This window comes from Plecotus auritus (assembly GCF_963455305.1).
Source record: "Plecotus auritus genome assembly, chromosome: 4".
Classification (NCBI taxonomy): domain Eukaryota; kingdom Metazoa; phylum Chordata; class Mammalia; order Chiroptera; family Vespertilionidae; genus Plecotus; species Plecotus auritus.
The window spans coordinates 151601928-151618508 of NC_137775.1; the positions used below are offsets into that span (position 1 = coordinate 151601928).

General features: G+C 38.4%; 1 protein-coding gene across 1 annotated transcript; it reads right to left on the reverse strand.

Annotated features, from left to right (window-relative positions):
* Positions 1-1093: 1093 nt before the first annotated feature.
* On the reverse strand, positions 1094-16035 carry PSMC2 (proteasome 26S subunit, ATPase 2). The gene is made up of 12 exons (XM_080666099.1): positions 15850-16035; positions 11948-11985; positions 11509-11590; positions 10495-10594; positions 7651-7782; positions 7176-7248; positions 6419-6514; positions 5388-5552; positions 4409-4496; positions 1622-1824; positions 1435-1531; positions 1094-1348 (listed from the first exon to the last, which is right to left on the reverse strand). Exons 1-12 carry the CDS (start codon positions 15917-15919, stop codon positions 1191-1193), a joined length of 1302 nt encoding a protein of 433 aa, XP_080522225.1. The 5' UTR covers positions 15920-16035; the 3' UTR covers positions 1094-1190.
* Between the last annotated feature and the right edge of the window lie 546 nt (positions 16036-16581).

Below are 16581 nucleotides of genomic sequence, written 5' to 3' on the forward strand. Positions count from 1 at the left end.
ATCAAAATGTTAGAGCAAACCGTTTCTAGATTCTGCTTATATTTTATACCTTATGAAAGACTAGGGCAGGCTTAGGGGAAAAAATTTTTCTGATAAATTTCACAAGAATGAAAAATCAAAAAGATGTGGTTGGATTTTATAAATAAGGGGCTTTAATTTTTCTGTTTGAAAACTTTCCATGTTTTAAATATTTCAATGTAATACTTATAGCATTTTCTATGTTGTCAACTTTTTCTTTTGTGAATTAAACTGTATCCACCTCTATTATGCATTACTTATGAATATTGAACTGCAATAAAAACATTCTTTATTGTGCTTGAGTCTCAGAATTTGGGGGAAGGAGGGAACTGTGGAAGGGATTTGGTGGTGTTTGCACAAGAAATAATTTTAAAGAAGTCTGTTGAAAATTTCAATGCAACTTATATTTAGCCAGAAGTCTAACAGGAACTTTACCAAAATTTAAACCATTAATTTATAAAATGAAAGAAGTACTTATCTGTACAAAGCCAATTCTGGATTTTCTAAATTAGATTATGTGTATATACTTTTGATTTCACTGTAAATCAATTCTTCTTAATTTGAAATTAAGTCAAAATCAAAATCAATTATTAATTTGAAATCAAGTCAAATAGCAAAGCAAAACGTATTATATAAGATGCTTCTTCCATTTTAAAAAACGTTTGGCCAAAGCTTTATTATTCAACACATTAGGGAGAAATCCTGGAAATGCACGTGATCATGTGCCCAGATGAGCTATTCTGATGAGGGCACAATAGCACACTGGTTAGGAGCACAGGGGTAGAGCTGATAAACTTGGGACTTGAATCCCAGCTCTGCAACAAGTCAATTTGGTAGGCAAGTTTTTGCATTCATTATCAAGATCTACCTCCCTGGGCAGATGGGAGAATGTAATGACTTATGTACAGCACCCAGCCAATATATGCCTAAGACATACATGCTCTAAGCAAGCACTTTATGCTATGAAACTCTTAAATGGTAGTGTATCAGAAAATAACACACTGTAATAACCTTTTGTGCCTAATGATACTAAATAACACCTTTTATTATACTACAGAGAAAAAGTATCTGAAAAAACATTTTAAAACCATTTATTTTTTTGTGGTTATTAACAAGTCTATATAAGCTTAGGATTCGAATTAAAAGAAGTGTTTTCATGAGAGCTTCAGGGCTCAGTTGTATGTCATGTAGCGGGGAGTAGCACTGAATTTGGCATAGGACTTAATGACCTTATTTACAGCTTCCAGGAAATCCTTCTCAGTAGCTATTTTTCGCCGGGCTCTGATGGCAAACATACCAGCTTCTGTGCAGACACTTCTAATCTCAGCACCTTTCAAACAAAAAGAAAATAATAGGCTTCATTAAAGCAGCCTGGACAGACAGACCAGCAAATATAAACAAGACCTTTCAACCTACCAGTGCTATTTGGACACAGTCGTGCTAACAATTCAAATCTGATATCTCTTTCAACGCTCATTGAACGCGCATGGATTTTAAAAATGTGAGTCCGACCCTAAAAACGGGAATTGAAAAATATTACAATGGAAAACATCACAGAAAGAAAAATTTCAAAAATCCCTTTTCTAAGAAATGGTTTTCTGACCTCTAGATCAGGTAAGCTAAATTCAATCTTCCTGTCCAGTCTCCCTGGCCTCATCAGTGCTGGATCCAAAGTGTCAGGTCTGTTAGTGGCCATCAGTACTTTAATGTTGCCTCGAGGATCAAAACCATCCAGCTGGTTGATCAATTCCAACATTGTTCTCTGTACTTCATTGTCACCTCCAGCACCATCATCAAAACGAGCCCCTAAGACAAAAAGAAGACTTTCCGGTCACAGGAGCACTAGCATTACCTGAAAGTACTGTTAATCTCAGCTCAAATCATGCCCTCCAGTGCAAGTGAATATCCAACTTAAAGCAAATCCTACAAGAACTGCCTGCTTTTCACAAAACTAATTAGAAAGTGAATCTTTCAAAAGGCTCATCCTAGATTTATTTAACATAGGCTTCATTATTTTTTTGCCCTAGCCGGTTTTGCTCAGTGGATAGAACGTCAGTCTGATGATTGAAGGGTCCCGGGTTCGATTCCAGTCAAGGGCACATGCCCAGGTTGCAGGCTTGATCCCAGCAGGGGGCATGCAGGAGGCAGCCAATCAATGATTCTCTCATCATTAATGTTTCTATCTCTCTCCCTCTACCTTCCTCTCTGAAATCAATAAAAATATATTTTTAAAAATAAAAATAAAGTATTTTTTAAATCCTCTTCAAGGAACTCTGTTGTTGTTGTTTTTCAAACTGAGTGGAATTTATTTTCTCTTCTTGCTCCAAACTGAAAGGGATCCCTCTCCCTGCTTCCCCAAATGAGAGGATCCCATCCATTTCATTCCTCAAACTAAAGGAGTCAGGACCATCTCATCCCTAAACTGAGGGAGACCAGGCTAGCCACTATCTCAAGGAACTTTGTTTTTAAATCACTCAAAACACCAGTTGTTTAACAATGAACACCAAGACTAGGCAGCAGAATACATGAAACTTCTACCTATAATGTAAGAAACTCCCACACTCTTCCACATTTCTCAAAACTCTTCTTAAAAATACAGCTATGCCGAAACTGGTTTGGCTCAGTGGATAGAGCGTCGGCCTGCAGACTGAAGGGTCCCGGGTTCGATTCTGGTCAAGGGCATGTACCTTGGCTGCGGGCACATCCCCAGTAGGGAGTGTGCAGGAGGCAGCTGATCGATGTTTCTCTCTCATCGATGTTTCTAGCTTTCTATCCCTCTCCCTTCCTCTCTGTAAAAATATCAATAAAATATATTTAAAAAAATAAAAAATAAAATAAAAAATATGGCTAGAGCCATAATACAGTAGAAATATAACCTACACTATCACACTATTTTGGATACATTAGTGTACTCTCAGATAAATGTCTGTCTCATTTCAACCAAAATAGCAAAAACAAAACCAAACAAAAAATAAGCCTCCAAGTATATATTTTCATTTTAAAATTATAGATACATACTGTTGTATTAGCGTATTATGGACATTATAACACAAAAAATTAAAAAATAAGATTAAAATTAAATAAGGAAAAATTGGTATATTTTCTTCCTGCACCCTGATACTGTTTTATACACAACCCACCTTGGAAAGTGTAACTTCAGAGCATCCTGACATCGTAAGGCTTATGGCTTATTTCAATGACACTATAAAAATTACTTCAAAGTCACCACACTGCATCAATATACTGGGCTCAAGTAACCACTTGAGGACATTAACTACACCCTGTCCATCCAGTATAAAAGCAAGACTCTAGGTAACCTAACCACAGTCCCCTAACAGTGTTACAAGGTCCACTATATTTTCAAGTCATTTTCATCACTAAGTTTCTTAAATAAAAAATGTCTGGACATATGACACTTCTCCCTAGTAAGGATTATTCCTCTTATAGACTATAACAACAGTCAAGGCCTATAGAAGTTTCGTTTTCAAAATCTATCACACTACTTTACAGCTCTCAAAAACCATGAAATAAGCAGGGCAGGAATTATGCCCGTTATAAGATGAGCAAACTTAGGCTCAAGAGTTAGTTAAAACAACTGGTCTAGATCTCACAGCTAATAGTGTATTTCATCAGATCTATGAAGCCAACAGTAACAATATTTATGTACACTTTATGAAATACCACCACCAATTAAATTATGCCCCAATGCGCCAAAACCGGTTTGGCTCAGTGGATAGAGCGTCAGCCTGCGGACTGAAAGGTCCCAGGTTTGATTCCGGTCAAGGGCATGTAACTTGGTTGCGGGCACATCCCCAGTAGGAGGTGTGCAAGAGGCAACTGATCGATGTTTCTCTCTCATCGATGTTTCTGACTATCTATCCCTCTTCCTTCCTCTCTGTAAAAAATCAATATATTTTAAAATAAATAAATAAATAAATAAATAAATAAAATAAAATAAAATAAAATAAAATAAAAAATAAATTATGCCCCAATGCTTTCTTATCACATTAAGTGAAGTTGTATCCCAAGTTAGGAATTATTCAAGTTTGAAAACATGTGTCACATGAATAAAATTAGGAAAGTACAAAGATAAAGACTTTGAAAAATAGCAAAGCTATGTCACATTTCTTTTTACTTTAAAACAGCGGTCGGCAAACTGCGGCTCGCGAGCTACATGCGGCTCTTTGGCCCCTTGAGTGTGGCTCTTCCACAAAATACCACGTGTGGGCGCACAATGTACACCAAGACTAGGTACAGTGCGATTGAAACTTCATGGTCCATGCACAGAAGTCGGTTTTCGGCTCTCAAAAGAAATTTCAATCGTACTGTTGATATTTGGCTCTGTTGACTAATGAGTTTGCCGACCACTGCTTTAAAATAACATCCATACCTCCAATAGCATCAATTTCATCAAAGAAGATAAGGCAGGCTTTTTTTGTTCTGGCCATTTCAAAAAGCTCTCGAACCATTCGTGCTCCCTAATGGGGAAAAAAAAATTGTTAATTTAGTGTTCATTTTTAAATCTTTAAAAATATAATAAGTTATACTTCAAACTTTTCAATATTGCTAAAATTATCCTCAACTATTATTACCCCAGGCTTTTTCCAAAACAAAAACAACTAAAGTTTGTCACCTATTCCATCAAATTAATCTTATTCACCTTAAATGAATCTTATTAACCTTAAGTAATTTTATGATTCTGTACCTAGGAAATAGCCAATAACTGTAAGACCTGAAGAGGTCAAATTAATAAATAAAGCCACCATTTCAATCAGTAACACTCGAGGAAATAAAAGCATCTGACTTATCACTTGGCATTTCTGATCACTGAATTTGATTTGTAAGTATTGCTCAGAGACTAAAAGTACTGCATAGCTCAATTCATGCAGTTCTTCTCCTAATTCTTATTGTAAGTATTCTAATCATTAACATTTCAGATACAATATATACAGCCCTAGACTTATTCTTTAATGAAAAAATCTGTGTGTGTGTGAATGTGTGTGAGTGAGTATAGACAGATACTCCATGTTCTTTCTTTCTCAGTAGACCGTAAAAGGTTGGCCCTAAAGCGAAAGCACACTTGAATGCATTCACCAGGCATTTCTGGGGGTATTTCTCTTACTAACCAAATTTGTAGAAAAAGTCATATTTCTGAGGAGGATGCATGGTAATTAAAAATGTTAAGCAGTTTTTTTATTTCCAAATGACCAAAAGGGAAAGCTGGTGGCTTTTACATCTACTAATTACAATCCATCAATCAAGAAATTTCGGATCTCAATTTTCTATGTGAAACTGCCATTTAAATTTCATCCCTGCTTTATAAATTTTTCACAGCTACAAATTCTTTGATTATGATAAATTTACTTTACCTCACCGACATATTTCTGTACAAGTTCAGATCCAATAACTCGAATGAAGCAAGCATCAGTCCTGTTAGCAACTGCCCGAGCACAGAGTGTCTTGCCTGTACCTGGTGGACCAAAGAGCAGCACACCCTTGGGAGGCTCAATGCCAAGGTTAACAAACCTCTCTGGCTGTGATGGAGACACAATATTTATAATTATCACTCACTTCTATATAATAAGACTATTTCTACATCAATATATTTAAACCAAAACTACTAAGTCCACAATCTATATACTTGATCTAAATAAGAACTTTACTTATTCTAAGATATAAGATATAAACTAGACTCATATATATAATAATAAAAAGGTAATATGCTAATTAGACCAGACGAAGCCGAGGCTGCGAGGGAAGACCGGGTCCCGGGTGCCTGCCGGCAGCTGGAGGGAAGCCCGGGTGCCGGGTGCCAGAGGAAGCTGGTGCCACCAGCCGGGGGAAGGAAGGCCTACTCTTGCACAAATTTTGTGCATTGGGCCTCTAGTAGATACATTAGGCTGAATGGCTTTTAAAGGCATTTCTGCTATCCAGGCTTAACAATTCTTTTTTTTTTAATTTTAAAATAATTGCAGTGTTTAAAGAACAAAAGTATTTTCTGGTATTTTATATACTAGTTTTCCATTATTGTCCCAAGCTTACTTCAATTCCACTTAAGCTCATTTCTTCTTGATATCATTCAAGCACACGGTTTCTTCTACAATAAACTATAACATATTTAACATACTGCTAAAGGTTATACCTCAACCTCCTGTGTCACTAAAAATAGAAAATCTTTTTTTTAACTGGCTTGACCACTCAATCCTTTTGCTTTCTCTTCTCAAACTTACCTATTCTCCACACCTTTACCCTCTATCCTCTATCCCCTCAAAAATTTCCATTAAGGAAATTATAAAATTTAAAAAGCGACCTAATATATAGGCAATTTTAGTGCAAAGTGTACAATAGGCTATCATATCTTTATGCAAAGAAATTTAAAATGCAACACTCAGCCACTTACATGAAGTAGAGGGGTTTCAACTACTTCTCGAAGTTTCTCAATCTGTTCCTTACAGCCACCCACATCACTGTATGTGACATCAGGTTTTTCCTCTACCTAAGAGAGGGAAGAAAATGTACAACATATAGCCACAGATTTTTGAATACTAGTCCAAAAGTTCTATCTAGTAGAGTAGACCCAGTACCCTAAAGAAAAATCAAATTTATAGCAAGTAATAATTTTTTAAATGGGATATATCGCCCAGTGCACTAGAACCACTTGCTATATTACTTATGATATTGAGAGGTAAACTAGCAAAGACTAATAAAGACTTTCTCAGCTGAAAAGTGGTTTAGAAATTTTGGGCAAATCAATACATACCCACATATTAACAATATACACTGAGTGGCCAGATTATTATGATCTCTGAATGCATAATAATAATCTGGCCACTCAGTGTATATCCTATATAATAAAAGGCTAATATGCAAATTGTCCCCTCGACCAGGAGTTCAACCAGCAGGCAGGCCGGCCAACCGTCCATATCCCCTCCCCCCTGGCCAGGCTGGCCAAACCCCCACCCATGCACGAATTCATGCACCAGGCCTCTAATATATATACACACACACACACACACTGAGTGGCCAGATTATTATGCGTTCAGAGAGCATAATAATCTGGCCACTCAGTGTATATCAGTTAAAGTTTCAAAATTTCTTGAGATGGATGCAGTTGTATTCTAAGTCATGCCATTTCTTTTCCCTCCATAGTTTCTTACCTGCATCATGGTAACTGTTGGGTCAATCTTAGGAGGCAGTGGAATGTGAATTTGATACTTATTTCTGTCCACACTAAAAAGGTAAAAAAGATACTAAGACATTCAAAAAACTTTCTAAATGAATTATGTATTCTGTAAACATTAATTACATTAACTCAATCCTCATAACTATCCTCCACTTACACCATGTTACCTTAAATAGGCTGGCAAACTCAACTCTCAAATTCTGCATTTACTTTGATTATGACATTTGAAGTCATTCAATAAAAGCCATAGTGGGGGTGGGGGAAAAGAAGAAGGTGGGAGGTCAGGAAGTGGATGCAGAACAAAGGATGTTCAAACGGAAGTACTCTGCTAGATCATCCCTTGGTATTCCATGGCAACCAGTACATTCATTCAAAAGAAGGCCAAGGATGTGAATGTGATATGATATCTTTAATGGAAAATTAGTATTTATTATAAATAGTAATCTTACCCAACTCTCATCCCTTCTTCAATGTCAGTAGGTGCTACCTGATCACTGAGGTCCACCACAAACTTGGCAAACTGCTTCACGTTGATAATGTACTTTGGGTCCTCCGAATCAGCATTGATTATCTTTGTACATCTAACACAGCAAAAGACTCGATTAGAGTAAGGAACCGAAACCACTAATAATGAATTCAAGTAACTAGATTCTCCCCTGGGCATGCAGCACACTAATGAGCAGGTGTAAACTAGAACTGCAGAAACTGGGCCACTGTTAAAAGATCCTTTTCTATACAATATGCTTAATTCCAAGGGCCCATCCAACTTAAGCCAAGCCATAACATTTTTAAAAGATACATACCATTGGAAATTTAACCCAAATATTTCATCATTATGAAGTTCTCTAATTTCTTGATTTTCATACCTATATTACTTTATTAGTGATACTTCTCTATGTCTTAAATCAGCAATTTTCAACTGGTGTGCCACAAAAATTTTTAAAACATGCAGTACCTGACTATTTAGTCAGAGGCACTGACCACTTTTCCCTTAGATTGTCAAGTAAAAAAATGCCAACAGCCAACACAACAAAAGCCATCCAGTTGAATGAATAAAAAGTATACCTTTTTTTGTCAAATCGGCAAATATATATTTTGGTGTGCCACAGAATTTTAGTAATTAGTTTGTGTGCCATGAGATGAAAATGGTTGAAAACTACTGTCTTAGGTGACTTTCCTTTTTATTTTCCCTATCAGAAGACAGTCATCTTGCCTTACACTAAGTAATAAGACAGTCATCTTGTCTTACACTAATAAGTGTTTTTCCATTCTTCCTGAGTTTACACAATAATTTTTATTGTTGCTGTTTTTAACTTAAATGTATTCTTTTTCTGTGTGCCATATGAAGGCAAATTCATAATAATGTGTACATTATATAGAAAGTACTCTACTGCCTTTCCTCTTCTATATTATTTGTGTACTGAAGAAAAACAAAAACAAAAGATAGAGCTCATGTTAGAGAGAACTCATGTCATAATCTATAACAACAAATATAGGGAAATACAACAGTCTCTGAAGTATGCATATAGGTAGCACCGACAGTAAGGTAAAGATGTTCTGTCCTTGAAGCATAACTGTGTGACAAAACTCTGTTTCCTGTTACTAGCCAAGTATCTACCAGGGAGGTAGAATTACATATATAAAAGTATTTATCACTACTTTATCTGACAGACCCTGCCAACACTGTATGCACAGATATGGATTTTTTAATCCACAGCTGAAAAGGTATAGACTATACAGGGACCTCAACTTCCAGAATGGTGAGATAAGAACCTTTGAATGTATACTCCTCCTTGAAAGTTAAGTGTATATCCTATATAATGAAAGGCTAATATATATTTGAATGCTGACAAAAATAGTTTAAAAAAGCAAGAAAGATTAGCATATTAGAAGAGCAATCCTGGAGGTCCAATATTCAAATAACAGAAGTCCAAAATAGAGGACTTCTATTATTTGAATATTAGAAAATGGAAAGAAGGAAATTATTCAAATAATTTCAAGAAAATGTGCCACACTGAAGGGCATAAGAGCTCAGCATCATGGATGTAAATACACCAACACCAAGGCACATCATCATGAAATTTCGGAACAAGTGACAAGAGAAGACCCTACAATTTTCAAAGGAAAAACATATACCGAACTGAGAATCAGAATGGCTTCAGACTAACACTACAGATGGAGGACAATAAAACGATGCCTTCAGATTTCTGAAGGAGAAAGAACTTTATACCAGCCAAAACATTTAAAGACATATATGGTCTTAAAATATTACCTCCTAAATGACCCTCTTTCATGAAGCTACCAGAGAATATGGCCCATCTAATGAGGGTGAGAGTAAACCAAAAAGAGTTGGTACACAAGCAATAGGAGAGAGGCAAAGGGAACCTCCAGAGTAAGAAATGACAGGATGCTTGTGACGCAACAGGCGGAAAGGGCAACTGGTCAAACTGAAGCAGGTCAGAAAGTGCTGGGGAAGATCAACCTGAGAGCTACAGCTGGTGCACCTGAGGTATACATGAGAGAAAACCTGAAGGAGATGGACCTAAGGCATCTAATGCATCTGAAGAGCATTTTAGACAATCAGGGAAAACTGAGGGGTTGAGTTAGTAATACACATACAAAACCAGGCAGTTATGACAAGTAAAACAAAAAGTGGTACAAGAAAGGAAAAGAAATCAGTTTATTTCCTGGCTCTTTATGAATAGGGTTTATTATACTGAATAGTGATCTAACCTAAATTTTAATATAATTACATTAGGAGGATATTGGGAGAGGAAGCTATACAGCAGGATTAAGAGGACCAAACTATTTTCAGTATTTGTTATATCTGAGAAAGGGACAGTGGGACAGTGAAGATAGAAGGGAAGATTTTCACATTTGCCCTGCATCTTTCTGTATCACTTTGAATCTTTTACATGATTATGGCTTCACTTACTCCTTGAATAACTGTTTAAGGCAGTGGTCAGCAAACGCATTAGTCAACAGAGCCAAATATCAACAGTACAACGATTGAAATTTCTTTTGAGAGCCAAATTTTTTAAACTTAAACTTCTTCTAACGCCACTTCTTCATACTGACTTGCGTAGGCCGTGGTATTTTGTGGAAGAGTCACACTCAAGGGGCCAAAGAGCCACATGTGGCTCGCGAGCCGCAGTTTGCCGAACACTGGTTTAAGGCATACAATTTTAACCCCAGATATTTTTGTAGAAAGCTTTATTTACTTGGGATTTAGAAGGAAAATTCTTTATTAACTATCACATTATACCTGAGACTCAAATTTCCACAGGACATACCTCGCAACCTGCAAAGGCTGTTCACTCTGGAGTGTTTGCTTATCTGCGGCCAAATCCCAGAGTGCTGGTGGGGCCAGGCCAGTGTCAGACTCTTTAATACCTACAAAAAGAGATTATAAAATTCACTAAAATGTAATGCATCACTAAAGCAAACTTTCTCAATCTCTGCACTAATGACATTTTGAACTAAATAATTTGTTGTGGAGAGTGTCCTGTGCATTATAGGATGGTTAGCAACATCCTTGACACTAGCCACTAGATGCCACTAGCACTGTCTCTCCCTCAAGCCCTGAGAATCAAGACTACCTCCAGATACTACCAAATGCCCTGAAGGGGGGAGGGGGGGGGGCAAAATCACCCAGCTGAAAACTGCTGCCCTAAAGTAGTCATAAGCCAAAACTTTAATAACATATTTGACATTTTTTGTGGTCAAATATTATAAAATGTCACCACTGAAATTCCCAAGAAGTTGTTTTCAATTACTAGTCAATAGCCCACTTACTTCAAGCAGTACCATGTGAGATCATATTTTTATTCAATAAGAAACTTTAACCTGTCTTAAGAGGTTACTGAAGCCCTACGGTTTGGCTCAGTGATAAGAGCGTCGGCCTGCAGACTGAAGGGTCCCGGGTTTGATTCCGGTCAAGGGCACATGCCCAGGTTGCGGGCTTGATCCCCAGTGAGGGGCATGCAGGATGCAGCCAATCAATGATTCTCTCTCATCACTGATGTTTCTATCTATCTCTCCCTCTCCCTTCCTCTCTGAAATCAATATAAAAAAAGTTTATTAAACATGGCTTTCACCAACAGAAACATTACTTGCTTAAAGGATGATGTTATTTCTTAATTGCTTAAATATTAAACTTGTTTGTAAAAGGAAGTAAAAGAGATTATTAAATGAGATCCAATTTCTTAAAAATCTGAAATTCATGAAAGAGCAACATTTATATTTAAAATCCTTTGATGTGATTAATATATTACATCTAGAGAGAGGAAACAGGAATTAAAATATACCAGTGAGCTCATTAATTTTCTTGAGAAGTTGTTGAATGTCATCTTCAACCTGCTTGATCTGCCTAGAGTAAGTGCTCTGACCCTAGAAGATAAAGCTCAGTTTAATTAGAGTATCAGGAAATCAACAATTTATTAAACTACAAAAATATTTAATAGTTCATACATTTCAAGTACAGTAAATATTTGTGTAAATTATTTCAAATCTTTCTAGAGTTCCACATTTTAATTACAAACAGTATAAAAATAATGTATAAATTTAGACACACTGAATATTTACACTCTGATTTATTCTAGATAGAATCTGTAAAAGTTGACTTTATTTCAGTTAAGATTACTATAAACTTCTAGATATTCTAATTATTTTTGGAAGAGCAATACCAACAATAGTTCTTATTTCAACATAAAACATCTATGTTTTGTAGACAGTGAAAGGACTTACATAAGTTTTCAGCAAGGCAATATCACCCTCATCCAAAGCTGGGGGGAAAAAAAGAGAAAACACGTAAGATTCAAACAAGAGAAATTAGAGCTAATAATTCTTCTCTGTTCAAATCCAAAGCTCATTAACTGAGTGAGAAAAAACGTGCAAAGTTGTAATGATATAACTACAACCTTCAAATAGTTCCTAGAATCCTGGGTAATTGGGTGAAGGTGGATTTAAAAGAATACACAGCCTAGCTGCTGGAGAGTCTCAAAGTGATGTGATCCAATAAGAACAGGTAGCCCAAAGAACAGTTTGAGAATCAAAACAACCTGCACTAGTCCCAACGAAGTCAAGCACTTGCTAAGTAACCTTGGAAAAATCATTTAATCTCTGAGCATCAGTTTTCTCATCTGAAAAATAGAGATAATGGTCCTTTCCACCGTGTGAAGACGGCCAGAAGATGCCTGTCTGCAACCTGGAAGAGGACTCTCACCAGAACCCAATTATGCTGACATCCTGATCTCAGACTTCCAGCCTCCAGAACCAATGATCAGACCATCAGATACATGCATCCAAGAAAGGACCTTCACCATGACGCCCTCCACAGTGGGTTCATCTTGCATAACAAAGTTAAACCCAAAATGACATAACTTATAGCAAAGCTCATAAAGAATGACTTTACCCCTTGGCCAGGTAATTCAGGGCACATGCCTGGGTTGTGGGCTTGATCCCCAGTAGAGGGCGTGCAGGAGGCAGCCTAAACAGTGATTCTCTCTCATCATTGATGTTTCTCTCTCTCTCTCTCTTGCCCTCTCCGTCTCCCTTCCCCTCTGAAATCAATAAAAATATATTTTAAAAAATCAATGAATGCATAAAGAAGTGAAACAACAAATTGATGTTTTCTTTCTCTCTCAAAAATAAATAATGAAGGAATAATTTATCCTCACAGTGCTGCTATAAAGATCACATAAAATATGAAGAGCATAAAATACTATACACACGTTAGCCATTAACTGTATCCAAGGGATAAATTTATTACTACATTGACAGAATAACATACCCAGAGAAATACACAGAAGAAATGTTAAATCTCTGTAACCAAGTTTTCCATTAGGTGACTGAGTACCTCTGAGGTTTACAGTGGCCTAAAATACTTTCAAGGGAAAGAGTAGAATATGAGATGAACTTAGAGAGGGAATGCCCCTTCTTTGAAGAGAGGTTGGAAACAGGGAAGAAAGGGCACTAGGAGAGGTTGAAGTTATTTAGAGAGGGAAGAATAAGAGAAAAGAGAAAAAAACACCATAAGAATGCTTTCAAATAGTCTATAAGGAACAAAAGAAAACAGCATAAAGATGAGACTACATAAGGGGCTATTGGGAAATTGTGTATGAAAATGGTGTGCATGTACAACTTAACAAAAGGAAGATAAAAAATCCAATCAAAAAATGGACAAAGGATCTAGATAGACACTTTTTGAAAGAGGACATACAGAAGGCCCAGAGACATATGAAAACATGCTCAAAGTCACTAATCATCTGAGAGATGCAAATCAAAACAACAATGAGATACCATCTCACACCTGACAGAATGGCTATCATCAACAAATCAACAAATGACAAGTGCTGGTGCGGATGTGGAGAAAAGGAACCCTCATGCACTGCTGGTGGGAATGCAGACTGGTGCAGCCACTGTGACAGTATGGAGTTTCCTCAAAAAGTTAAAAATGGAGCTCCCTTCCGAAACCGGATTGGCTCAGTGGATAGAGCGTCGACCTGCGGAGCGGAGGGTCCCAGGTTCGATTCCGGTCAAGGGCACGTACCTTGGTTGCGGGCACATCCCCAGTGGGAGGTGTGCAGGAGGCAACTGATCAATGTTTCTCTCTCATTTATGTTTCTGGCTCTCTATCCCTCTCTCTTCCTCTTTGTGGAAAATCAATAAAATATATTTTTTAAAAAAAAGAAAAAAAAAAGAAAATGGTGTGCATGTCTCATGCACTGTGTAAAAGTGTACAATCTCTAGGAGACTAATTTGGCTATTTCTATCAAAATCACAACTCCATTTCTAAAATTAATCCTACAGCTTGTGTTTGTGCATGTAGTAAAAGTTATATGAACAAAGTTACTCACTGCTCTATAACGGCCAACAGACTGGAAGAAAAGTGTCCATGAATAATGATTAATTTCATACATTATACCCCCAAAACTGGAGTACTATGCAGATGCAGAGAGACACTAACACTGACTCTACTAGTATATAACATGAACTTATTTCTAATACATATTAAAACTGAAAAAATGTACAGCATGCTGCATTTATGCAAAAAATAAAATACATGAGCAAAATTGCTTGTATATGCCTAGAAAATGTCTAGTTGCTTCTGTGGATAAGGGGTGGCTGGGGCCAGGGATGTGACATTTGTCAATGTACCTTTTTTCTCCCTTTTGAGTTTTAGGCATATAAATGTATCATCAAGCTAAATGAATGTTTGTTTTTTAAAGAAAATTATGTTTCAGGATCCTGGCTCTGCGGTAGGCAGTAGACATGAGTAGGCAGTAGACATGAGCAGAACAAGGATGAGGGGTCGGGTACAGAAATTCACCAGGGCAGAAAACCCTGGGTGCCTAGCAGAGGACAACTGTAGGATAGGACCTTGCCCCCAGTGTGACCTTTCCTCCCCTTGCATATCACTGGCCCAGCGGTTTGGACCCCCTGATCTTACCTCCCTGGAGCCGCAGGCCCAAAAAGGCAACAAAACCAGACCAGGCACCTTATGGCTGACCCTCAGGACCAGCTGCATTGGATAATGACCCCCTGCCCTGACGCCAAGCAATTAGTGGAGACCTAGACTCTGAAAGGACACACCTGGAAAACTGCTGAGTATGCTATTGAGATGTGGTTCTCAACCTTTCTAATGCCGCGACCCTTTAATACAGTCCCTCATGTTGTGGTGACCCCCAACCATCAAATTATTTTCGTTGCTACTTCATAACTGTAATTTTGCTACAGTTATGAATCGTAATGTAAATATCTGTGTTTTCCCATGGTCTTAGGCGACCCTGCTAGCGGTTCTCAACCTGTGGGTCGCTGCTGTAGAGCCTAAGACCATGGGAAAACACAGATATTTACATTACGATTCATAACAGTAGCAAAATTACAGTTATGAAGTAGCAACGAAAATAATTTGATGGTTGGGGGTCACCACAACATGAGGGACTCTATTAAAGGGTCGCGGCATTAGAAAGGTTGAGAACCACTGCGGGGCCTTCCCTAAAATCTCCACTCTTAAAACCCTTAGGACTGAGGACCCTGTCCCTCCCCCACCCCACCCCCCAGGCGCATTACCTTAACCTTCCTCACTCCCGAACTCCAAGGACCCTTCCTTCGCCTCTAAAACATGTTTCTTAAATCCATTTCTTCTACAAATTACTTCTTCTACCTTTGTAATTTTCCAAATAAATGTTCTCTTATAGTTTGAGTCTTGGCTCTGAATTCGTTCCTAGCCAGAACTCGGGTACAGAGGCTGCTGAACGCAGGTGCGGTCTGGCCCCACTCCCGCCCACAAGAGCTCCAGGCTGTCCCACTTAAGGGGCCAGGGACAGAAGAGGATCCAGGTGAGCACGCACCACTAGGCGGCTAACTTTTCAAGGCCTGCAAGGCCAGGCAGGGTGCCTGACTTCTTCAAGACCTGAGAACTGAACATGAATAATCATGTCAATCAGCGGAAGATGCATAAGAACTTGGAGTGGATGAAAGAGACAGGAAGGGTTGGCGGGTTAATCCGGCTGCAGCCCCAGATCAAATCACCAGCCGCACAAAAGGAAGCGAGGACCGAGCGCCCGACAGGAACCCAGCCTCGCCCCCTGACCAAGCCTGGTCCGAACGCGGCCCGCCCGGAACTCGTGCCTCTTTCAACTGACCTCGGATAGGCTTGTCCTCCTTCTCCTCCTCTTTGGTTTTTCGCTGATCCGCACCGAGGTAATCCGGCATTTTAGCAGATCCAGCTGCCTCAGCTCCGTAGTAATTACACAGCACCTTCCTCGCTTCCGGTGGTGCCTGCCTTTTTCTTCTCCCCCCGGAAGTAGAGCGGGCTCCGAGGGCCCCTTTACTCTGCGCACCGGAAGCGGAAGAGCGCCCTGAAATACGCGCGCTGGCGTCGGGGGCGTCGGGGGCGTCGGGGGCGCGGTTGTGGGAAGTGGGAAGCATTCCCTGTTAGAAGAGAACCCTAGCCTTCACTATTCCTTCTTCGAGCAACAGATTTCAAGACCAACCCTGGCTCAGCGCTGAGTTTAAGTTCCGATTTAGTTATTTATGTATTGTGTACTCTTGGGCAACTTCTTCACATATGCTTTAATTAAACATTTACTTCACACTATGGTGGAGGCTCTAAATAACAGTGTTTTATTGCTTAAATAGCAGAATATTAAGTATGCAATAACAGTGGCTAGATCTACAAGTAGGGTATAGGTAAATAGGAGTTTACCTTCTATTTACCTTGAGTTACTAACAAGTTAACTCAGGATGGGGAGGTAAATGTTTTCAACTTTTTAAAAATACATTTTTATTGATTTCAGAGAAGAAGGGAGAGGGGGAGAGAGAGAGAAACAGCAATGATGAGAATCATTGATTGGCTGCCTCCTGCACGCCCCCTA

Bases quoted from the DNA above. Each gene is read 5' to 3' on its own strand.
- PSMC2 (XM_080666099.1), bottom strand. From the start codon at position 15,919: ATGCCGGATTACCTCGGTGCGGATCAGCGAAAAACCAAAGAGGAGGAG. The intron at 11,591-11,947 runs GTAAGTCCTTTC...TTTATCTTCTAG, and splicing joins TTGCCTTGCTGAAAACTTAT to GGTCAGAGCACTTACTCTAG. The intron at 5,553-6,418 runs GTAAGTGGCTGA...TCTCCATCACAG, and splicing joins TTGAAACCCCTCTACTTCAT to CCAGAGAGGTTTGTTAACCT.